Source organism: Python bivittatus, unplaced genomic scaffold, assembly GCF_059951505.1.
Source record: "Python bivittatus isolate LINGU-HERP-01145 unplaced genomic scaffold, Pbiv_v1 ctg000560_np1212, whole genome shotgun sequence".
Lineage (NCBI taxonomy): Eukaryota > Metazoa > Chordata > Lepidosauria > Squamata > Pythonidae > Python > Python bivittatus.
Window position 1 is genome coordinate 195083 of NW_028277083.1, and position 23121 is coordinate 218203.

A 23121-nucleotide genomic window follows, 5' to 3' on the forward strand; every position below is an offset into this window, starting at 1 on the left:
GGGGATAGGTGCCCCGGGCCCGAGTGGGTTGAGGAAGATCTTGTCCGTTCCGTCCCCCCGAGGGCGCTTGGACCACCATGTCCAGCAATATCAGCCAGCGTGGCCAGGGCGGGGATTCCCGAGCCCGCCGCCTTGGCTTGGCTAAAGGCTCCCGCGCCGCGAGGCTTCGGGGAGGTTGGCGCTCTTGCTAAGGCGGCGGCGGGGGCTGGGCTCCGGAGACAGCAGGAGCAGTCAGGCTGGGAATACGCCGAGCAGATGGCAAAGTGCTCCTGATCCTGGAGGGAAGTGCAGGAGTTCAACCTCAATATTGACCCAGCTGTACCCGGAAGAAAAGCCCCTTTTCCCTCTGCCACCTGCTGACATTGGGCTCCCCTCAGAAGTAATAAAGCACTCTTTATTTCATAGATTTAAATAATGTCTGGATCCAACTGACTCTGGGCACTTTAGAAAATAAAAAAGTCAGAACAATATTTATTTATTTACTTACTTACTTACTAAATTTATATGCCACCCATCTCCCCCAGAGGGTGACTCTGGGTGGCTTACAATTAAAATCCAAGACAATAAAAACATAAATATCCATAATTAAAATAACAAGTAACAATTCTATATAAAAAGCTAATATGCAATTCAGGATGATGGGGGGAGCGGTATGAATAAAACAATAAAACAAGATAAACAGATTATATGCATCCAAAACATTATTCCTTCTCCAAGCCATATTATGACTTGAGCTGGCCCTGGTTCATACAGAGGGCCAGCTCAGGTACTGAGGAGTCTGATCTGTTGATAAAGTAAGTAAATAAATAAAAATCAACATGCTAAGCCGTGGTTTCTTAACAATTCACTGACTTAACCACAGCTGGCTCAGTGTACACAACCCCCCTAGCAATATGTTAAAGCATAACATGGTTTGGCTGAATCCTGGCTTCCCATGTGTGTGATGGCAGCCCAAGATTTTTCAGAGTTCACACTTTAACTTGGATTAAGCGGTGATGTGGCCTTGGTCCTCCTTTTTCCACCCTGTCTGGTCAGGCAGTTGCCTTGTCAGAGAAGAAATCTTGGCTCTGTCTAAAAATCTAGGGAACTCTAGGGAATGGGGAAAGCACCCCACCTTTTGATGCCCTTCAGGTTGAACCCATAGCAGTTTTTTAAGCTCTTGCCTACTCATATCTCCTCTTTCTCTTCCTTCCGGAATAGTAATGGAAAAAGGGTTGCAAAGATTTGCAGAATGACCAGGGATTCCCCCAGGAGAAGGAGGCTGTTAAGTGAGGGGAAAAGGCCAAGCCAGGCTGCAGCTGGCTGCCTCGATGGGCCTGACTGCACTCCCTTCCTGGCAAGGGGAAGCACTGAGACTTGGCTCCCAGCCAGCATGGGTGACCCAAAGACCCAGCCCACAGAACCGTGTTGGCTGGCTGGAGCAACTTTGTGGCCACGGAAGCCAGCCTCCCAACAAGCACCCTCAATGGCTTGCAGGACTGTCATTGTAACAGCAGAGAAAGGACACCCCGTTTCTTCAGACTCTTAATGGGGAGGTAATTTGTCATGCCAGCCCTTGGCTCTGCTTCCTTTGAGTGTTTGGGATAAAAAAGGGGGGGGGAGAGCAGAAGCCTCTCTGCAGCGTGCAAACTGGAACGTTTGTGAGGACACTAAGAACAGAGAGAGAACAAAGCTAAAAAATAAATAGATAAAAATAAATGTGGTGGGAGTCCCCTTTCTGCTGAAGAAATAGCAGTGGAACCAGCCAGAGGCAAAACCGGGCTACAGGCAACAGCCTGCATTCAGCCCCACGTACCTGAGGATGTCGAAAGCGTGCAGGGGCATAAGCTTGTGTGGCTCTCAACTTCCAAGGAACCTTTTGATTGGGATAATGATGGCTGCCCTACTGATAGCCTCTTCCCACCTCGTAACTTGGGAACACATGTTTACCTGCGGTCAGCAAGCGCACAGAGGAGTGAGTGCCCCAGCCAAGCGTTGCTGCTTTCAGGACAGAAAGGCAAAGGCAAATCCGTGCAGATACATGGGGGGCGCCCTTCGCCCTCTTCTCCCGCCGCTGCTGCGCCGTCCCCCAAATTCCCTCCCGAACTGCTTGTTTAGCCAGGGGGCCCTGAACTCCCGACAAACGGTAAAAGAAGCAAGATCAGATTAACTGGCGTTATTAGCAACGTTGCATCGCTCTCCCCAGTTACTCCATCTACGCAGAGCATCTGTTCCGATCCTTAAGAATCTGTGACTGCAAGGATGGTTGACGTTTCCCCGAATGAATTATACAGCGCTGGAAGGATTTATCTACACTTGATTCCCAGCAAAGGACTGGTAATATACGTCATCTGTCATAGCTTTTTTTTTTTTTCCAGTAAAAGGGCTAGGCCTTTAAGTAATTTGGTCTCGGAGCTCTGTTTAGGACGAATTTTCCCAGACCCTTCCTTTTTTTAAAAAAAATTTAATGTTCCGTATTGTTTTCTTTTTGTTGTATTTTTTCCACTTTTGTGTTAAAGCACTTTTATAACATAAATAAAACACTTTAACGTTACATCCTAATACTAGAACCATTACTGCACACGTCTTTTCCCCGTCAGCTGAGCCTAACTCAACGTTTTCGGAAAGAGCGCGCGTTCGCCCAGCCCCCTCCTCCTGGGCCGCAGGGAGGCCCCCCGCGGCAGCCCTCCGTTTGGAAGGCTGGGAAGCAGGGCGGGCCGGCGTATCTCTCCGAAGCCACGACGCCCCTCCGGCCTTATCGCCCGCTTGCCGAGCCCGCCGGGCTCCCTGGCCGAGGCTCAGCTGGGGCCTGCCCGCTCCGGGGCCCGCGGGAAGGCTGCCCACGCAGGGGCTCCTCCGGCTCCGGCTTTGGGGGCCTGCGAGGTCTTCCGGGCCAAGCACGGGGGGCGGCCCTCGAGGTTCCCGCAGAAGCGGTGGGACTCCGACACCCATCACCCCCGACCCCGAAGGGCCCCGCTCCCCCGCCCGCTCGGGACAGACGGAAATGACGACAGGCTGCCGGCAGCAGAGGGCGGCTTTCCCGACTGCGCACGCGCCGCGCCTGGGCGTCAGAGGGCGGCGGGCCCCTCTTCCCCCTCGGCTCCGGCTCTATGGTGGGGCGGGAGCGCGGGGGCAGCATGGGGGACACCTCGAGCCCCATCAGCGTCATCCTGGTGAGCTCCGGCAGCCGCGGCAACAAGCTGCTCTTCCGCTTCCCCTTCCAGCGGGGCCCCGGCAACCCGGCTGCCCAGATCGGTGAGCAACGCGCGCGCGAGGTGGGCGGCCGAAGCCCCGCCCCGGAAGGCCTGGCCTGGCCTGGCCGCCGTTGTTATGGTGATCCGGCGCACCCGCCCTTCAGCCGGCGGGGCCGAGGAGGCTGGGCGCCCGTCCCGGGGCGGCGAATCCCGCCGGGCGGCCTGGCTGTGCTGCGGCCGCTTTCTGCCCGCCTTTGCGGCTTGGTCGCGGCGCTTCCCCGGAGGGCCCGGCGGGGCGACGCGCTCCCGGGAGACGTTCCCGGCCTGAATTCGCCCCAGCTGACCTTCCACTGAGTTCCGCGCCGCCGCCGCCGCGCCTGTCAGGGTGGGCTGGCGTCGCCCTTCCGGGATGATCTAGCCGCCGCGCGAGCGTAGCTGATTGAAATAGGGCGGTGGCCCGGTTCGTGTTCCGGCGTGGCTTCTGTCGGTCTCCGTGACAGGGGTGCGCAGCACATAACCTGTTCAAAAGTGAGGGGCTTTAAAGCTCCGGCGGTCTTCCTGGAAGTCTTCCTGGGCAGGCATATGCGGTCTGGAGCAAAGAGATGTCTGCTCGGAACATTTCCTAAATGTTGGGGGGCTTATTAATAAAAGAAGGGAAAGTAGAGTCGGGGCCTGAAAAAAGACATAGCAGGGATGGGCTTATCTGACCCTACAGTACTTCTTTTGTGCTTAATCCTGACTATGACAAGCCAGCCTGTGTGTTTCATGACATGTCTGAACCACTGAATTACTCCCCTGGTTAAATGTGCTGGTCTAGTCAACCTGCCCTGCTAAGGAGACTGGCAGAGTATTATTCCCTGGAAAAAAGAATTTAAAAATAATGTGTGGCAGTCTAATTGGAGTCAGCAGCACCATGAACAGAGTTGGGGAGGCCTTACTCATCTCCCCTTTTTGCCCATTCTGTCCCCCAAAGTCTGATTTTTGCATGGCCTCTCTAATACTTCATCTCAGTTTTGAAAGGGCAGTTAATCCAAGTATGTTAAGCTTGATTCAGATGATGTGGCTGGCTGAGATGAGTCACCTTACCCTGAAACATCCCTCTGGGTTAGTTGTCTGGGTAAGATGTTTGGATATTCACCAAATATGCTACCTTTCCCTCCATCAAATTGCAAAGTGTGCTATGTGAACAGGACCAGAGAGTAATCTCTCCAAGGTTGAAGTTCCCCCCCGCTCCATTTTTTTTTTTTTAGGGAAGTCGAGGAGTAGGTATGCGGTAAACAGTATTGGTGAGAATGTAGAAGATCCAGATGGAGATTCCAGGTATGTGTTTCCCTGGTCCCTTTGCAGATCTACTCATGGGCATGTTGGTTGGCAAAGTTGAGTTTATTCCTCTTTGTGAAGGGATTGTTGAATGTCATGGTTTTGAGGAAAACATGAAAGTACTCTAGCCAACTCTTGAACTGTTTAAAAATCAGTTATCCCAGTGATTGATCCTTAAGTTTGTTGCTCCTCTGCTATTAGCAATGGAAGGAGTCAACAGCCTGGCAGGTCTGATAGAGGGAAAAAGAGCTCCAGAAGAATTCCCACTTGCCAAGAGTCATTGGTTTTCCCTAGCTTTTTATTCAGCCTCTGGAATTGAAGCTGGGGAATTTTCAAGGGAACCTCTGTGCTGAAGCTGGACCCAGCCCTCTTTTTGTTCTTAGCTGTCTGACATGAACAAAGCATCTGGGGTTTGTTTGTGATTACAGCAACAGTTACAGGTCCCACTATGGTCCTGGACTACCCTGTTTGTTGCCCAGAATTGTTGAGGAGGTGGTTCAGCTATAATTTCATGGTTCTCGTACAATACAAATCCATGTGTTTCTACTGCTGTAGCCTGAAGTGCAGAATTCAGGAACACAGGAAAAGCTGCTCCGTTGGGTCTCCATACTACAGAAGGCTGGGATGGGCTGCTTTCTGTGACCTAGAAGGAAAGGAGCTGCACTGTGTCAGGTTGTGAAGAAATGACTCAGATTTTGGAAAAATAAGTCCAAACCAGGGAATCCCCTGAATGGTTTAGGCAGTAGCAGCAGCCATGAGATGAAGGAAGGGCCTGGTGAAGTCTACCGAGCACTGAACTCTTACTCCAACAGCCTTGAGACATCCCTGTATGTTCTGTTCTGCTTGCCCATCTCTTCTTCTGTAGTCTCTGGGGGAAGCCCAGGTTAGCTGCTGTGACTATGAGTAGCCCTTACGAGGCTCTTTTGTGTTACTCATTTATGCCATCAGTGTCCGGGGGGGGGGGTGCTAATGTCCTCACAGCACATTAGTTTCATTGTTTTCATTTTAATTGAGAAACATCATTTATTTGTAATGTGAAAACTGCCAGGACCCCTTTGTCCCATTTTGTTGTGTGTGAATAGTGTGCCTTGTGTGATTTTGTCTGGTTGATTCTCCTATTTTGTTTCTGAGTGGTGCTTATGGCCCCTGTTCCTATTTTCAGAGAGCCCTATCCTCTCACTGATGAGCAGGTGGTGTCAGGGTAAGACCAAATTAATCTGTCTCAAACAGCTTTTCTTTTTCACCATCTTCTTCTTGTCTTGTGTTCCTAATTTCTGTCTTGGACTATGCTATAAATGAATTGAATGATAACGGAGTGCAGATGTGATGGGTGAGCTTATGAGGAATTTAAAGGGCCAACCTGTGGCCAATCTGGAAAGAGAACTGCAACACCGTGGCAGAGCATGTGCTTTGCATGTAGAAGCCCTTGGGTTTCTTCTCTGGCTGCATATCCAGGTTAGGCTGGGAAATTACCATCAGTGGAGACAAGACTGGATTAGATGGACCAAGAAGCCGGCGGAGTAGATTGATGTGTCTGAGACTTCTTTTCGTACGCAGGTGGAAGCAGAGACTGGCGCACCATTCTGCAATCAGTGATGGATGCATTTTCACCATATAGACAACATGTCATTTTAGTCTGTGGATGCATTTGTATGCAATATTTAAAAGCTGGCTCCTGCCTAGTTTTTTAGGATACAGAGTAACAACAGAGTATTGAGGCCACCCAGCTTTCAAGCTAGTACATTCTTTTTCAATCTGGTGTCCTTTAACTATATTGCACTGCAAGCTTTAGAACTTCTAGCCAGGGTAGCACTAGAACGAGGATGGTTGTGATAAATTGTTACGTCTTGGTCAGGCCTCTGTCCACTACATATTTCCCCTAGTTGTGTGATTCTGTGCTGCTCTAAATCTTTTCCCAAGACTCAGTGGCACTCAGTGTGCAGTCAGAAAAAGTGGGCTAAAGGGGAAAGATGAAGAATATGGTCTGCATTGTGGTGAGCAGGGGGCAGCTAAAGGCTTTGAATCTCTTTCAGAGCCCTCTTCTAGCAATCTTACAAAGAGTTGTATGAACTCCTGAAGGATTCATAGGAGAAGTTTTCTCTTTAATTTTGGAAGTACAAGCTGCTAAAAGTTCAGATAAGGTCATTATTTGCCCTGAGGATGTTTATTTGCATATGAAATATGACTATTGCTGATCAAAGTAAGTTGCAGCTTTACTGAAGCAAGGGTCCCCAAACACTGACAAAAGCAGGATTTTTGCAGCAACATTCTAGAGGCCCTTAACAAACCAATGAGCTCCACAGAATTGCTGTTAAATAGCTGGTCTTCCAAAGAGAAATGCTCACGGCTTTTTCAGTTCACCCATTGTGCTTGGCTAAAATCAAATGCTTAGCCAGGGTGTGATCCATTGTGAGATGATAGGGAGCTGGGAAGACTTCTCAGGAGGCTCTGCATTTTTAACCTGCAGAATACAGCTCCACTTACTCTTTCAAGAACAAAAATTTGGAATTTCCTGTTGCTAGAACAGAGCAAAGGAAGAGATTTGTACATACTGGATGTAAAAAGATTAAAGAACTTGATTTTTTCATCCTACTTTCCCCTACACAGACCCACTGGGATTTCCATATGGTATTAGGGAGAATACCTTGTAGGACTGTTTTTGGTCTTAATGCAAATAAGAGTTTAAACATCCATTGCCAGGTTTCTGGTGGGAAAGTTTGCAGGGGTACAATTCTGCCTTGGCTGGGGCTGACTCTTCCTTCTCTGGGAGGGCTGATAAGCTGACAACTCTTCAAGCCACAGCCCTCACAACAAAATGATGCAACTGCTCTCTGCAGGCACAATGAAAAAAGCCTTTGTGTGGAATCTGCATCTGGCCAAAGTCAGTGGGGGGAAGTTGTGACTAAAGGTCTGAATGTGAATATGCAGAAGATGCATATTTCAGCTCTTAGCAAGCTCAGAGCCAGAGTACCTACTTCTGCCCAGAGGGCTGCAGTTCCATAGTCACCCTTTGTTCAAAGCTTGGGTTAGCTACAGACAGCCGAACTACCCTTGGTGTTGCTGGTGTTCTGAGGCCAGTGATCCCTGCAAGCCTCCATGTTGGATGCCTTTAATCTCCTTGGCTTCTCCTGTTGGGAATGGGAAGCATTTCTTTAAATAGGGTTGGTGCAGGAGTACTCAGGGGCATTTGCACCTTGAAAGAGGTTGCATCTTTCCCTACAGAGAGATTTGTGCTGTGGAGGAAAACTTTAGGTCATGCAGAGATAAGAGGCTACATGCCAGCAGCTTAGCATAGCCCCCAGAGGAGCTGCTCAAGCACCTGAGGATGGGACTGGGGGAGGAAAGCTTTTTTGCTGTTCTGGGCATGGGATCCTTGACTTCGGGAGCCTTTATAGCCAAGCTCAGGAAGAGCCTGTATTTGGGGAATCTGCTTCAACTGCTGCAACTGCTGCAACTTCACACTGCTTAGGCCACGGGACCCTCCAACAGAAACGACCCTTCCTAACCTCTTCTTTCTGAGAGTTGCATGACTATCCCATCATTGGCTGTGATGCTTTCCTTTCAGTAATTCTGATGATTCTAAATACGTAATCTGGACAAATTAATGGCATTCAAAGGTCCTAGTGTTTATTTATCCAGAATGGTTACAGAATAATATTTAATGTTGAATACAAAATGGTGTCTAGCTTTGGGATGTGTTCACATCACCATAAACAGTTATACGTGTTTCTGTTCTTATGCTTCTGTTTTGAAGGTTTTCAGATGTCATTCTGGCAACAATTCTAGCCACTAAATCAGATATGTGTGGCAAAAAGTTTGAGCTGAAGATTGATAACATCCGTTTTGTTGGGCATCCAACTCTGTTGCAGCATGCCTTTGGCCAGGTATGTCACAGGTCCAGAACACCTTTGCAGCAGCTGGAACATGCTGCTTAGAGACCCCTTCCAATTCTTGCTGAATTTCTACCCTTGCCATTTTCCCAGCTTTGAACTAGCCTTGGACCCTGCAGAATCAGACAGTTGTGCCAAAGGCAGGCCAACAGCTAGGATGCCAAACCTAAGCTCCACCTCTCATATTCTGCTCTGAAGCTGATGACTGGAAAGAGTCCCTTTCCAGCTCTTTTTGTAGCCAGTGCTCCCTAGGATGATTTCTCCCCTCCATTTTAAAATAAGATTCAGTATTGGGAGTTGTTTTACACAGCTTCACCAGTGGGTTCACTTGGTGTTTGGTTTCTCTGTTTTTGAACCCACATCACTAAGATTCCACTAAACCATAATTTGTTTGACATGCTATACAAATGATTGTGTAATAAATGAACAATGTTTTAGTAAGGCCTGATGTAGTGCAATGTGTGAATCTAGCCTTGGTTTCCATGTGGAAGCAATTCTCTAGTGAAGGTTCATACACTTGTAAGTATGTGCTGTATGAGACCTTCTTGATCTGCCCAAGTTTTAACGGGCACCAGCTACTCAACTCTTCTGAATCTCCCCTGGGAGTGGAAAGTGCTTCTTTAAATATGGTTGGTGTTCATACAACACTGTATTGTAAACTGCCCAGAGTTGCTTCAACAAGATGGGCGGTGACAAATTTGATATGTAAATAAATAAATAAACATGCTTAACCAGATCAGTGGAAGACCTAGCAGATGCATTTGCAAACACTTTAATATTAACCATGATTGTTTTTTTTGTGGCTTAGCTGTTTGGTTAATTCACTGTTTAATGTATTGTGTGAATCCAAGGAATTGGGTTAACTCCTTAACCAGGTTAGGTATACTGTGCAAAGCCTTTTGCTTCTATTTGGCCTTTCTGGATGAGGCATTCCTTCCAACAGGCCACTGGTTGTCCTGCACTTCAGGCTTTTCTGCTCTGTCTTGTAGAGTCATATGATTCCTACAAGAAGCAACAATTCCTGATTCCGTTGCTTTTTTATGTTACTCATTCTTCCTTCAGCTAAGAAAAACTGGATTTTCTGTATATTAATGGGATGACCAACTTGAAATACTCTTGTTTCCTGTGTCCCTGATTTAAGCTCTCAGGACTGAGCCTCTGCAGAGGTCCCTGGACAGATGGCATGTGGGAATTCTTCATGTAGAAGTAATCCCCCCTTGGCTTCTCTTGAGTATCCTTCTGGAGAGACAAGGGCTGCCATTTATTCCAGAGCTGTTAGTGAAGACAGACACAGTACCCTGGAAGCAGCTGGCTTAAGCTAAGCTCCATTTCTTCATGCGAAGCACTGGAAAGGTGTAGCACATTTCTTGGGTGTACTGTATTGCTCTGTGAGCCAAGTGGTGCTCTCAGGATCCCAGCTGGCATATGCACCTCCCACCATGACAGACCTGTAATTCCAATTGGCTCTGTGTGTAGTCAGTGGAAGTCAAAGGCATCTGTCTTCCGCAGGCCACCAGCAGCTTTTCATAGAACAGGGGATAGTACTTGTGAAAAAGAATACTTCTTGATTACAAGCTGAATATGAATCAGCAGCTTGATGTGGCTGCAAAGAAAGCAAAGGCAGTTTCAAGGTGTTTCAGTAGAAGTGTCATTTCCAAATGTGGGTGATTAATAGTTTTACTTTATTCCACATTGGTTGGATCCCACCTGGTGTATTGTGTCTAGTTCTGGGCACCACCTTTCAGAATGATTCAGAGAAAGTTGAACAGGTTCAGAGAAGGGCAGCACAGATTCTCAAGGATCTGGAACCATATCCTTTGAAGAGAAGCTGAAAGCCTGGGGAAAGTTTAGCCTTGAGGGGAGAACACTGGGTAGGGGGAGATGATAACTCTCTTCAGGTGCTCCTGAGAGGATGTCCCACCGGAGCAGGCTAAGACCTGTTCTCTGTCATCCCAAAGAGCAAACACAAAATAATGAGCTTACGTTACAGGAAGCCAGATTCCAATGGGATGTTAGGAAAAACTTTCTTTTCACCAAATGCATTCAGGTGGGGAGTAGGCAGCCATTTCTTTAATTAGGTTCCTCCCTGGAGCAAAGATTGTGACCTAAATGGGCCCTTCCAGCTCTTTAATACTGTGATTCATGGAAAGGAGCTGTGGTGGCAACTCTCTGGCCTGGCTCCCTGCTGACAGAGGAAGACCACCCCTGGAGAATTCCCCCCACCTCAGCCCCACGGAGTCTCTGCGTAAATCGATCCACTCCACCACCTCCCAAGGCAGTCTGTTCCAATGCCTTCCAGCTCTGGGTGTTGTTATTTATTTAACCCGAGGAGACAGGTTTGGTGTGTATTCTGCGCAGCATCCTTCAGCTATTGGAAGACCAAAGCTCCTGTCCTCTTTCTTCCTTGCCTCTTAGAACTTCTTTTTCTGAGCCTTTATCACTTTAGTCTCCTTAACCTGGATACACTCTAGGTTATCCATGTTCTTCTTAAAGCATGACATCCAGGTCACATGGCCTAACTGGTGCAAAGGGAGGGAATTAGTTCCCTGGATCTGAACATGGTATAGCCCAAGAACAAATCTGATTTTTGTGCAGCTGCCTTGTTTGCCCACTGTTCCCTGATTTGCTTGCTTTTATGCTTGTCTAAATGTTCTCTTTTGGTGTGCAGGTATTGAAGACAGATCCCTCTCCCAAGAGGGAGATGCCCACCATGATTCTCTTCAACGTGGTCTTTGCATTAAGGGTAAGACTGTCTGGGATGAAACATTACCCAACAGGGCTTGTGAGACAGCTAGTTTTAGAGCCAAGCTGGGGCACCTGCATTCCTTTGGGCTTGGATCCCCAGGAGAGGAACAGTCCACTCTGCTGTGAAGTTGGCTACTGAGGGGGCACTTGGGGGGACCCCCTGTATATTAGCAGTTCAGCTAAAGAGGGAGAAAGTTCAGGGACTCTCTTGGGTCAGGTCCTTCTAGGCACTTATTGCCAAGGGCACTGATCTCCCCTGCCTTGGCCGATCTGGAGGCCTGGGCTTCTATCTGGACCTGGCAAGAGAACTGGCATAGAGTTCCAGCTCCTGGGTGGGGCCCATCTGCTTCTGGCAGCTGGAGCAGGCAAAGGCCCGGGTGTTATCAGCAGTGGGGCAGCTGGAGTAAAGCTTGAAGTCTAGCCTCATGCTGTGACTCGGCAAAAATGTGGCAGTTTCGTCATGTCGAGTCATAGTTTGTGACTTTGGGTGGCACGCATTATCAGCTGCCTCGCCATCCGTTTCCTTAACAGGCCTTAAACAGCTGCTTCGTCCACTCTGGTGACTGACTCTCTGGGGCCCCACCTGTTCAGCTGCATGTATCTGATAGCAGCCCAGGTCCTGCCTTCTCCTTTCACAGTGGTTTAAGCAGCCTCTGTGGGCTATGAAAGGTGGACACTTATGTATGATGACATGAAGATATTCCGGGGTGGGTGCCTTATCGAGTTCTCACCTAACCTGTTTCTAGCCAAAGGCTCCACAAGGCACAGGCTGAGGGCTGGAAGAAGGTTTGCTCCAGGGCAGTGAGCCTGCCCTTCTGTCCTCACACTGGGTCCCTTAATGGGAAAGAGCTGCTCTGGTTCAGGGGCAGCCAATGGGAGATGCGGTGTGTGTGTGACTGAGACATTTTGCCCAAATAAGAGCAGTTTCAAGGGGTATAACTGCTGCCCTTCTAGTTCACACACTTTGTGGTAGGAGCTTTTCCCTATCTCGATGTCAGAACCCCCAAGAGCAGCCCCTGGGACTTGTGCTGCTTTTAATGGGAGGCATCTTCCAATGCTGGGTAGCAGGAGGGGAGAGACTTAGCTGGTTGCTGGGTTTGCCCTGTCGGTGCCTTCTCCTTTCCTCCAGTCCACCTGATGCGTGGTCGCTGCTTCTGTCTGCTGCCTCTAGGCCACTGCGGATCCCTCGGTGATCAGTTGCCTACATAACCTTTCCCGGCGCATCGCCATTGTGCTTCAGCATGAAGAGAGACGCTGCCAGTATCTCACCAGGGAGGCCAAACTTATCCTGGCCATTCAAGATGAAGTTTCAGCCATGTCAGAAAGTGAGCTATAGGCAGTTTATGGTCTCGTCCACTTGGGATTCCACTTTCTAGGACATGGCTTCTGTAGAAGATGGTTGCCAGCCTGGACTTCTGAGCTGAGAGCCAGTGTCCAAGGAAGGCTGTTTTAGCCCCCCTCCCTTGACCCAAAGGCCCAGGCTGGACCGGTGAGCACCTGCTGCTGGTTGCTGTGCAGCCACGGACTGGAACTGCCGGCCAAGATGATGCAAAGGAGCATGTGCTGCTTAGAAAGTCCAGCATCAGGCATGTCCCAGGTCCATGGCACAGTCCTAGTTAACAGGTTTGCTCGGGAATGATTTGTTTGGGAAGAAGGCAGGGGCTCTGCTGTTGGGTCCTCTTGAGAATACATATCGAGAGCTTCGGCTGCTCCAAAAATAAAATATTTTCTTCCCTTCACAGCAAGAGATGGCCCTCAGTCGCCTTTCCCTCACATTCTTCCCAAATGCAAGCTGGCCAGAGACCTTAAAGAGGCTTATGACAGGTAATGTGCTTGAGCTCCTTAAAGGTTGCTCTCTCTGGGAGGGAGCTGTGGTTTCCTTTCAGAGCCATTATGTCCAGGAGCGTCCTTCAGCAGGGCGGGACAGCCTAATCCCAACATTGGGGAGCCCAGGGGAGTAACACCCTGCAATATGGTTACGGAGGTGCAAAGTCAACCTTCAGTTCTGTAGCTCCCCCCCCCCCTCAGTAATTGGAGCAAGACCTTCAGGGTCTCAGGGATTTAGCTGCCTTCCCCATATCTTTTATTCTCCATTGGGGCAAGGCTTACGTGAAACAGAATGCCTCTCAGTTAAGTGTTGGAAGATTCAAGTGGGTAGAGATAAATTCATCTCCTTCTCATAATACCAAGAATTATCTAAATTTAACTGGCTGCTTTCCTGCTGAGAGTTGCCTGACAATTCACTACCCAGTCTAGAACCAGCAGTGACCTTTCACTTCTGTGCTTGTCCATGCACCGGTTCCTTGAGGGGATGGGAGCCCTGCATGAAGCTCCCTTTGAGATTTTGTAAACTCTGGAGATCGCACACTCCCCAGTCTTGCCTGCCACTTTCCCTCTCTTCTGATGCCCAACTGCAGAGCAAAGGAGGTTTCAGCAGTCGATCTGGCAGAGATGAAGCCTTCCTGGGCGACTAGGCAGGGATGCTGCTCTGGGGTAGCTGCTCAGCTCCCCCTGGTGGTCAGCAGCCGTCCTCTCAGCTGAGGCGAGGAGCGGCTTGCTAGGGGTTGGCCTGAGGCATGACTTGACTTGCACGTCTTGTTTGTGGCCAGCAGGTCGCCATGATAGTGTGTGTGTGTGTGTGTGTGTGTGTGTGTGTGTGTGTGTGAGTGAGTGAGTAAGTAAGTAAGTAAGTAAGTAAGTAAGTAAGTAAGTAAAATGGGCATTTCTCTGGGAATACTGTACCAGGAAGTGATTCTTTGAGTCAAATCTCAGAATTACGGAAGGGTAGAAGGGACCTTGGAGAACATTTTGCTCAGGTTTCCTGAAAGCTGAAATGGGTGCCATGCAGAACGGCTGGTCCCTGAACCTTGGCTGTTCAGCACCTGGTACTTCTCTCTCTCCCTTCAGTCTCTGCACAACAGGGTTGGTCCAGCTACATATCAACAACTGGCTGGAAGTGAGTTTCTGCCTGCCTCATAAAATCCATGATGTGGCATCCAATTTCATCCCCCCAGAAGCCATTGAAAGGAGCTTGAAAGCTATTCGGTGAGACCAGGATTTTCTTGCTAATACAATTATTTATTTTGTTATATTTTCTGAGTGCATCGTGGTTTTGAATCTTTCCTCACCTCAATCGTACTTCTTGGGATGTAGATGAGATTAAGTTTGCCCAAGAACTGAAAATGTATGTCTGAAATTTAGAGATTGTGGGATGGGAACATTTGAAGCCTGGCCTTGGGAGATGAGCAGCTTATAGCAGGGTCTGAGAGTTCATGGCCTGAGTGCCTCTTTGCTTGTCTCACTTCCATATGCTTAGATCATGTTCCCCATTTTTCTCCACTGTCCAATGATTTGCAAGCCCAAAGAGAAATTTTTAGGAACCATTTTGTTCTTTGACCACCAGCTACTTAGTTGTACAGGCATTATCTCCATATTATTACTGTTTGGGCAATCAGAATGTTTTCACAGTCTGAACCACACAGTCTCCAGTTCTTGTTACCTTGTCTGCCAACATTTAGTTTCTAAGGTGCTCATTGCACCAAGCCCACACCCATGATTTCTGCCAAACAGGATTTGAATGTATGATGTTCAGTTTGTGCAATGTAATGGAGAGTCTCATTTGTAGTTGTTTACCTGGGAAGCTGAGTTTATTTTTACTGAAGGTGTGATGATTTCTTAACAAGCCCTATGAAAACCATTTTTCCTCACACTACAAATTCAGCTGCTCTTGTTTTTGATGATTCAGTCACCATTTCTGTTCCACCGAGAGGCTCTTGTATCCATCTTCTCTTGTGGAACAGAAATAGTGACTGTGGAATTACTGTAGTCCAGAAACTTTTTCCTAGCTGGTTGCAGGTTACACTAAGCCTAGCCAGTTCTCTCTCTCTCTCGCTGCCTGTTCTGCCTTCTTTCTGCAGGCCTTACCATGCCTTATTGCTACTTAAAGATGAGAAGTCCCTCCTCAGCGAATTGCCCCTGGATTGCTCCCCTGCCCTGGTGCGAGTGATCAAAACTGCCTCTGCTGTGAAGAACCTTCAACAGCTGGCCCAGGATGCTGACCTGGCATTGCTCCAGGTGAGCTCTGAGGGAACTCCAAAGCCTTCTGCTACATCAGAGGCCATCAGTAGCCCCCCATCCAAAAAACAGGAGCCGGGGAGCTAAGAAGGCAAAGCTTACCCCAAAGCGTATTTTGTTGGGTGCAATAGGATCTCCCAGAAGAAATGGAAACATTGTGGGAGAGAGGAGATCCCTTTCCACTGCCAGATCTGAGGTATTAGACTCACCTTTGTATTATGCTTGGTGAAGCCACCTGCCTGTTTGCCTTCGCCTCTTCTTAAGAGCGCCAGAAGAGCCAGGCTGCCAGGTCCGGCCCTGCGGGATCTCAGCGGCCTAGCCTCCCCTTCCTTATTGCGCCCACAAGCTGAGCGTGGTGGCAGTGACTCTTTCCTGCCCCAGCCCCTGGATTTGGGGCCACCTCCCAATAGGTGAAAGCTGCGTGCTGAACATTGCCTGATCTCAACACTCAGCAGGTGAGTGGAGCTTTCTCCTCCAGCTATCAGGGCCTCTGCTTTCCTAATGTAAGCTGTGTAAGCAAAAGGTAGTATACAGCATGGCTGTTCTCCTTTCTCCTTGGGGGGGGGGGGCTTTGGCCCACAATTGGTCCAGCCCAGCCTGTCCTATCTGGAGGTGCTGCTGAATTGTCCCAACAGGTGCTTTCTTTTTTGTGGCAGGTGTTTCAGCTGGCTGCACATCTGGTCTACTGGGGGAAGGCCCTCATGGTCTATCCCCTGTGTGAGAACAATGTCTACATGCTGTCCCCCAATGCCAGTGTCTGCCTGTGAGTTGCTCAGCGTGTTCCTTCTCCTGCAGGGATGGCTTTGTGCACGAGCTCCTGTCTCCCAGCCTTAGCAGGTGCTGATGAGGATGACTCAGGGCACCCAGAGACCAGGCAGGAGCCACAGGAGAACGACAGCCTGCTCACTCCCTGCCCTTCCCTTCTGCAGTTACTCCCCTCTGGCAGAGGAGTTCTCCTGTCAGTTTCCAGGCCATGATCTGCCCGCAGTTCTGTCCAAGTTCTCCTGGCCAGTTTCTCTGTCTGAGTTCAAGGACCCTCTTGCTCCAGCAATTCAGGAGGCAAGTCCCAGCTCCTCGTCCTCCATTTTGCCACCCCTCCCCGAAAACCCACAGGAGAGGGCTCCCAGGTGGCCAAGAAACTTTATAGTCCTGGGCCCCTCTAACGGCCTCTCCTTCCTTCCCAGACACATCTCATCCGGATGGTGGCCTGGATGCTCCAACACAGGCTTCTCATCCAGCTGCACAGCTACGCCTGCCTAATGGTTCCCCCAAAGGAAGAGGAGGATGAGGAAGAGGAGGGTTTTCGAGCCAGAATAGAAGAGCTACCCTTTCCTGCCCGAGTTGGCGGCCGAAGCCTCAGCACTCCCAGTGCGCTCAGTTTTGGTTCTCCAAGTAAGTGGTGGCCCCCTTTTTCCTAGGGCTCAGCCTGGCCAGTAGAACAGCAGTTGGCTCATGGTCTCAAGCCCTTGTTCTGACCAGTTGCCAAGCATTTTCAACAACAACAATAATAATGTTCTGAAGCTGTATGGAAAAACACCATCTGAAATAGAATCGCTGCTCAACACTGTCCGAATATACAGCCAAGATATTACAATGGAGTTTGGACTGGACAGATGTACCACCCTTACCACAGACAGGGGAAAAATAGTGAAAACTGAAGGAATCAAGATGCCCTATGGAAATAACATCAAGAGTCTGGATGAAGAAGATCACTACAAATTCCTGGGCATCCTTCAAGCTGACAATATCAAACACATTGAAGTCAAGAAGAAGGTTAGTAGTGAATACATCATGAGAATGAAGAAGGTCTTAAAGTCCAAACTCAGTGGAGGAAATGCCATCAAGGCAATTAACAGCTGGGCAATTCCGGTCATTAGATACACAGAGGGAATAGTGGACTGGATTCAAGCAGAACTAGAAGCCCTGGATAGGAAGACCAGAAAAATAATGACAATGAATCATGCCCTTCATCCATGCAGCGATGGTGACAGACTCTATTTATGAAGGAGCATAGATGGGTGTGGAATGTACCAGTAGAGGCAAATACATGTAGCTCAGGGTTGAACTGTGGAGTCCTTGGGGTTCTCTGAGCTGGGTTGTTTTCTGGCAGACGTTACATTACCCGGCCAGGTAACATCTTCAGGGCTAGAATGGGAAGGGGTTTGCTCTCTGCTTATATACTGTGGCACACCCTGCCAGTGTTGGTGGGGATGGGGGTTTCTCTGGTAGTTCCTTGATTAGGGTATTGTTCACTGCTTGATTGTGTGCCTGGTGGTAATCTCTGCTTATCTGGGTGATGATTACTGGTGAGATGTTCTGGTCTTTTGTTTTCTTTTCTATTGTCTCTTTTGAATAGTGTGTAGATGCTGTTTATCTCTATGTGTCTGTTGATTGCTGCCTTGTCTGAATACCAGGCTTCCAAGAATTCCCTTGCATTTTTGGATTTAGCTTGGTCTAAAATGCTGACAGATTCCCAGTTAAAACTATGGCTAAGTCTGTCCATGTGTTGTGAGATTAAGGAGTTTTCATCATGTCTTCTGACTGCTAGTTGGTGTTCATGGATGCGCTCTGCCAGCCTTCTGCCTGTCTGTCCTACATAGTGTTTGTTACAGTCCTTACACTGTATGTTGTAGATAACTCCTATTTTTTCTTCTTGTGCTACTGGTTCTTTTGGTTTACTTGAGATATTTTGGAATGTTGCAAGTACACCAGACAGTTGAAAAAGAAAAAAGGGCATTGGAAGAATATCTGAAGGACAGTGAAGAAGATGCACTGAAGCTAGTTCACCATGAAGGCTTACTGAATACTGAAGAGACCAAACTGGCCTACAAGAAAGATCAAATGAAGAATATAAGAGACATGGCAAGGCAAAGTATTACATGGCCAATACACACACAAAAAAATTAGCAGGCAAAGCAGGTAACAAGAAGACCTGGCAATGGCTAACAGCAGGAAAGTTCTTCAAGAGACAGAGGGGCTCATTCTGGCTGCACAAGACCAAGCCTTAAGAACAAATGCATATAAAGCCAAAATTGAGAAGACAGCAACAGACAGCAAATGCCGTCTCTGCAAAGAAGCTGAAGAAACAGTGGACCACCTAGTCAGCTGCTGCAAGAAGATCCCACAGACCGGCTACAAACAACGGCATGACAAAGTAGCCACAATGGTCCATTGGAAGATCTGCTAGAAATACCACTTGCCTGCAAGCACAAAACAGACAAAGTAATAGAAAATGAAGGAGCTAAAGTGCTCTGGGACTTTAGAATTCAAACAGGCAAGCACCTGCCACACAACACCCTGGACTTAACAGTTGTTGATAAGAAAGACAAAAAAGTCTGGATAGTGGACACTGCAATACCGGGAGACAGCAGAATAGAAGAGAAAGAACTGGAGAAAATCACAAAATATCAAGACCTGCAAATAGAATGACTGTGGCAAAAGAAAGCAAAGATAGTACCAATAGTAATAGCACCTTGGGTGCAATCCCAAAACATCTGGAGCACCACTTGAACACCATTGGCATTGACAGAATCACCAATCAATTGCAAAAGGCAGCTTTACTTGGAACAGCTTATATCCTGTAACGATACCTTTGACACCATCAAACAAGACCTGCCTACCCCAGGTCCTTGGGAAGGATTTGATAGGTGGATAAAAATGCCATGTTTAACATCTGGCTGACTGTGTGACCAACAATATTTTTATCCCACCTTTTTATATCCATCCATCCATCCATCCATCCATCCTTCCAGAAAGCGAGTTCAAGGTAGCGAGCATACCTAATACTCCTGCCTCCTATTTTCCTCACAGGAACAACCCTGCAAGGTGAGGTGGGCTGGGGGGGGGGGGACTGGCCCAAAATCACCCAGCTGGCTTTCATGCCTAAGGGAGGTCTAGAATTCAGTGGCCAAATTGGGTTCAGATCACTGTAAGCTCTTCTTTTCTGCTTATTTCTAAAGGGCTGTATCCCTGCATCATGATAGAATTGTGCCTGTGTGTGCAGCAGTGCCTGGAATCGTTTTTCAAGGTTCTAGAACAGGCCTTTATGAAGAGTTTTTTTAAAAATTCTCCTCCTTGGTCCCTCTGTTGCTTCTGTCCTCCCAGCAGGAAAGGATAAGATGGTGGGGATCTAGCCTGGGGCGCTCTCTGCTCACACAGTGCCTCCCCTTTTTGCAAAGAGGCTTCCTCTTGTCCCCAGGAGGGCACTTTTCAGGGCAAGGTGTCCCACGGTCACCCGCTTTGTTTGGTTCACAGCTAGCAGTGATGACATGACCCTGACAAGTCCTAGTATGGACAACTCCAGCGCAGAGCTGTTGCCTGGGGGGGAGTCTCCAGTGAACAAGCGCATGACGGAGAACCTCCTGACAAGCCTCTCAGAGCATGAGCGGGAAGCAGTTCTCAGTGTCCCGGCAGCTCACAATCCGGAGGATCTGCGCACGTTTGCCAGGTAACAAGGGAGCGGAAGGCCTGCTATTTAGGGGCTTTGCTGAGTACGGCCGTTGGCTTGGACTCTGCGGAAGCTTTTTGTCAGGAAGCCTGGCATTGGGTGCATGCCAGGCTTACCCTTCTGGGTGGGGACTCGGTGAACAGGCTGCTTGGGCTCTGGGCCAAGATCCAGGGTGCGTGGTGCCTGTTGTATTCTGGTTGCTTATGCGGCTGCTGCTTCGCTACAGGCGCGGCTGCAGAGATGCAGAAACACAGCTCTTTTCCCCCTGCCCGTTTTGCAGGCTGCTTCACTATTTCCGGGGACGGCACCACTTGGAGGAGATCATGTACAATGAGAACATGCGCCGCTCCCACCTGCTTATGCTCTTTGACAAGTTCCGTAGTGTGCTGGTGGTGACCAACCACGAGGACCCTGTCATCTCTGTCTTTCAGTCCCTCCCTAAGTGAGGAGGGGGCAGCTTGCTTGGGCCAGGAAGGAACCGGGTGGAGTTCCGTGGCCCAAGGACTGAGACGCTGCTTTCTCAGGTTGTGAGGAAGCACCTTGTCCTTGAAATTACAGAAGGCCTGTTCTTTGGGCCAGGAGCTTTCTCCCAGATGTTGCTGTCTGGTCGCCTTGCATTTTCTTCCCTGGGGGGCTGCAGCCTTCTTTGGACCCCATGGCATCACCTGCAGCGAAGGGGGGAGGAGGGAAGGAGGGCTTGCAGAGATGAGACTCAGTGTAGCAGTGTGGTCTCCCCATCCCAAATTGTGGAGAGGGGGAAAGAGCTGTTCTTTGGTTTTTAAAGGCAGGAAAATGTGCACTTCAGCAATGGAAAGGGTGGGGGACCTAGGAATGAACCCCTTTGGTGAAATAGTGCCTGCAGACTTCCCTTCTGCCAGAGTTTGGATGCTCACGTTAAATAGTGGGTGGGTAATGGAAGTCCATGGCCCAGAGCCCTCCCTGCCCTCTACCACCTCTCTGAAACCATCCTGCAGTTGGTGCTTCTGCTTAAGTGCCACAGCTCTGGCGTTGCCAGCTCAACCAGTTTTCCTGGGATTGCCTTGGTACAAAGAGGCTACACTTCAGGATCAGGTGGGTTTATCTAGCAAAGCGGGTCTGAGGCTGCGCGCGCTTTCCTTCCCTCTGATTATTTTGCGCAGCTGGCTCCACTGACCACAAACGGAGGAGAGTAAAACATGTTTATTTACATAAATAAATCTGAAACAGCACTTCTAGTCCTCTGCTGGCATCAGTGTTCATGCCCGTTCAATACTGCACGTTAAACCCATTTCTTTACGTGATGGTGCTATGTGGTACCAGGGGGCTTCCCCTCTGCTTTTTTATCGGTGATGCTCACACACTTATTGCCCTGGAGGTAGAAGCGCAGAGGCTTCTGGGCCCACTCCCCACTGATGCCGATGCGTGTGGTGCAGATGAGGACTTCGTCTCCAGGAGGTTCCAGTCGAGGCTCCAGCCAGACGGCGGAGTTGCAGGCCAGGTCCTTCTGATCAAAGCTCCGATCGATGGCCAGGGCCTGGCAGAGTTTGGAGGGCCCGTTGCACAGCTGCCAGTCCTTGAGAGGCCGGGCACCCCCTCTCTGCCGAGCCAGGCGCAGCTCCCTCATGGCGTCCAGGCCCTGCAGAGGCTCCAGGGAGCGCAGAAGGACTGCCGCTCCTTCCCCTGCACGGAAGGTGAGCAGCACCACTCTTGGCCAGGAAGGAAGCTCTCCCCGGGCTACCGCTCTGGAGCAAGAGGGCGCTCTTGGAGGTCTGCTTGGCCAGACAACGGCCGCTAACCGCAGCTGAGAGGGTGGGCAGACTCCAAATCCTCCCCCCTGGAATGAGATGCCTCCAGGGAAGCCCCTTGCGGGTCCCCGGGATTCACCCTGTGCAGGGTCTGGGCACGCGATTAAAGTGGGGAGGGGGTGCTGGAGACAGCGCGGGGGGGCTTGGGCGCTCCCCCGGGACCTGCTGCTGTCTTCTTACCTTGGCTGGAGACGTTCATGCAGAAGTAGATCCCGTAGATCTGGTACACGTAGAGCGTGCCCGGCTGCATGAACATGGCTGCGTTCCTTGCGGTCCGTCGCCCCCCCCTTGAGTGGGAAGCGGTGTCTTCCCCTCCCAAATAGGCTTCCGTTTCAACAATCCGACCCCGGAGCTCTCGCCCGTCCGGGAGCTTCCGAACCAGAATCTGAAAAAAGGCGCAGCGAGAAAGCCTCGGACGTCAGCGGGCCCCCCGGCAGGCAGGCAGGCAGCTGCCGAGGGACCCGCCCGAAGCCCTCCGGCATCCGGGGGGGCGACTATGGGGCCGCCCGGGCGGGCAGAGCAGAGGCGCCTCCTGGGCAGGCACCACGGTCCGCCGGCTAAGGGGCGCTCCCGGGTCCCTCCCCGCCGACCGGGGATCACCTGGCCCAGCAGGGCTTCGGCCAGGCGCACGCAGGGCTGGTCGAAGTACTCGGCGCCCAGGCGGGGCAGCGGGTCGCCGCCGGGTCCCCGCGCCGCCTCCGGAGGAAGCTGCCTCCGCGTCCCGGGCATGGCTGCTCGCGGGAGGCGCGGCGGGGCCTGGGCCAGGTGCCGCCCCTTCCCCAGCCCGCCCCGCCCCACCCCACCCCACCCCGCGAGAGAGGCGCGGGCCGGAAGCGCGGGGGCGGCGCAGAGCAGAGCAGCGAGGGGGCGCCCTCGCACCGACCAGCCCGCCCCTCCGGGCCCCGCGCCGCCGCTCCGCCTCCGAGGCTCGCCGGCCGCCGCCCCTTCGCTCGGCCGGCGCGGTCCCGGCTCTTCGGGCCAGCCGAGGCGCGGAGCAGAAGGCCCCGGCCGGGGTCCCGGGCTGCCCCGAGGCGCAGAGCGCTGCGCGAGCCGGCCCGCTGCCGTCCCCCCCGCGTCTCCTGGATGCGGCCGGGAGGAAGTCCGGGGCGGTGGGAGCCGGAGCCGCCGTCGCCTGTCTGATCCCTGCCCAAGAACCCTGCCGCGCGGCTTCGAACAGGCCCTTTTTCCCGACCGCAGCCGTGAACGGAGCGGCGGTGCCGCCTTCGCTGCGGCTCTGGGCCTCCTGCGCGCGAGGGCCCCTTGGATCCCGAGCCTGGCACGAGCTTCTGCTGCAGCGCCGGGGACGCTCGTGCGGCCGGGCTCGCGAGAGACCCGGAGGCCGCGTTCGCCTGGCGGAGCGCGAACTTGCCCCGTTCCGGCCGCCGCCGCCGCCGCGGTTTTGTCGAGAGAGGGTTCGCTGAAAAGCTCCAGAGTGGCCCGTCAGGCAGGCCGCGATGGATCCCTGCCATCTCCTGAACCAACGCGCGGCCTGAATTCGCACAACCTGCTGAGACCGCGGCTGGGTTCCCACAACGCGCTGGGCCGCAAGCCGCCTCGCCCTTTTCTGATTTAGCCGCATACGCGTGTGAACCCAGCCGCGTGGCCTGGCCGGTGCGTCGCGTCAGCTCAGAGAATGGTGGGCGCCGCTGGGAGAGGAAGGCCGCCTTTTGCAGGAGAGGCTTCCGGTC

General features: G+C 50.9%; 2 protein-coding genes across 8 annotated transcripts; one reads left to right on the plus strand and one right to left on the minus strand.

The window, feature by feature from the left end:
• The first annotated feature begins 3012 nt into the window (after positions 1 to 3012).
• NPRL3 (NPR3 like, GATOR1 complex subunit) lies at positions 3013 to 20866 on the plus strand. Of its 6 annotated transcripts, XM_088147800.1 has the most exons (14): positions 3013 to 3234; positions 4424 to 4493; positions 5656 to 5694; positions 8248 to 8377; positions 11052 to 11126; positions 12300 to 12453; positions 12871 to 12952; positions 14036 to 14173; positions 15046 to 15202; positions 15859 to 15965; positions 16132 to 16261; positions 16387 to 16594; positions 19457 to 19649; positions 19930 to 20866. In XM_088147800.1, exons 1-14 carry the CDS (start codon positions 3090 to 3092, stop codon positions 20093 to 20095), a joined length of 1794 nt encoding a protein of 597 aa, XP_088003926.1. In that variant the 5' UTR covers positions 3013 to 3089; the 3' UTR covers positions 20096 to 20866. The 6 variants fall into 6 exon arrangements, with proteins under 6 accessions (XP_088003926.1, XP_088003927.1, XP_088003930.1 ...); XM_088147804.1 differs by lacking the exon at positions 5656 to 5694 and having other exon boundaries at positions 3014 to 3234; XM_088147803.1 differs by lacking the exon at positions 5656 to 5694 and having other exon boundaries at positions 3028 to 3152.
• Positions 20814 to 23121, minus strand: MPG (N-methylpurine DNA glycosylase). 2 transcript variants are annotated; one of them, XM_088147818.1, is made up of 3 exons: positions 22803 to 23121; positions 21614 to 21818; positions 20814 to 21308 (listed from the first exon to the last, which is right to left on the minus strand). In XM_088147818.1, the coding sequence occupies exons 1-3, from the start codon at positions 23010 to 23012 to the stop codon at positions 20935 to 20937; spliced, it is 789 nt and encodes a 262-aa protein (XP_088003944.1). In that variant the 5' UTR covers positions 23013 to 23121; the 3' UTR covers positions 20814 to 20934. The 2 variants fall into 2 exon arrangements, with proteins under 2 accessions (XP_088003944.1, XP_088003945.1); XM_088147819.1 differs by lacking the exon at positions 22803 to 23121 and adding an exon at positions 22034 to 22218.

Excerpts from the sequence above, each read along its gene's own strand:
- NPRL3 (XM_088147800.1), top strand. The coding sequence starts at position 3,090 with ATGGTGGGGCGGGAGCGCGGGGGCAGCATGGGGGACACCTCGAGCCCC. Across the intron at positions 12,454-12,870 it reads AGTTTCAGCCATGTCAGAAA|CAAGAGATGGCCCTCAGTCG; the intron begins GTGAGCTATAGG and ends TTCCCTTCACAG. Across the intron at positions 15,203-15,858 it reads CTGACCTGGCATTGCTCCAG|GTGTTTCAGCTGGCTGCACA; the intron begins GTGAGCTCTGAG and ends TTTTTGTGGCAG.
- MPG (XM_088147818.1), bottom strand. The coding sequence starts at position 23,012 with ATGCGGCTAAATCAGAAAAGGGCGAGGCGGCTTGCGGCCCAGCGCGTT. Across the intron at positions 21,819-22,802 it reads GCGGCGGCGGCCGGAACGGG|ATTCTGGTTCGGAAGCTCCC; the intron begins GCAAGTTCGCGC and ends GCCTTTTTTCAG. Across the intron at positions 21,309-21,613 it reads CATGAACGTCTCCAGCCAAG|GGGAAGGAGCGGCAGTCCTT; the intron begins GTAAGAAGACAG and ends CCTTCCGTGCAG.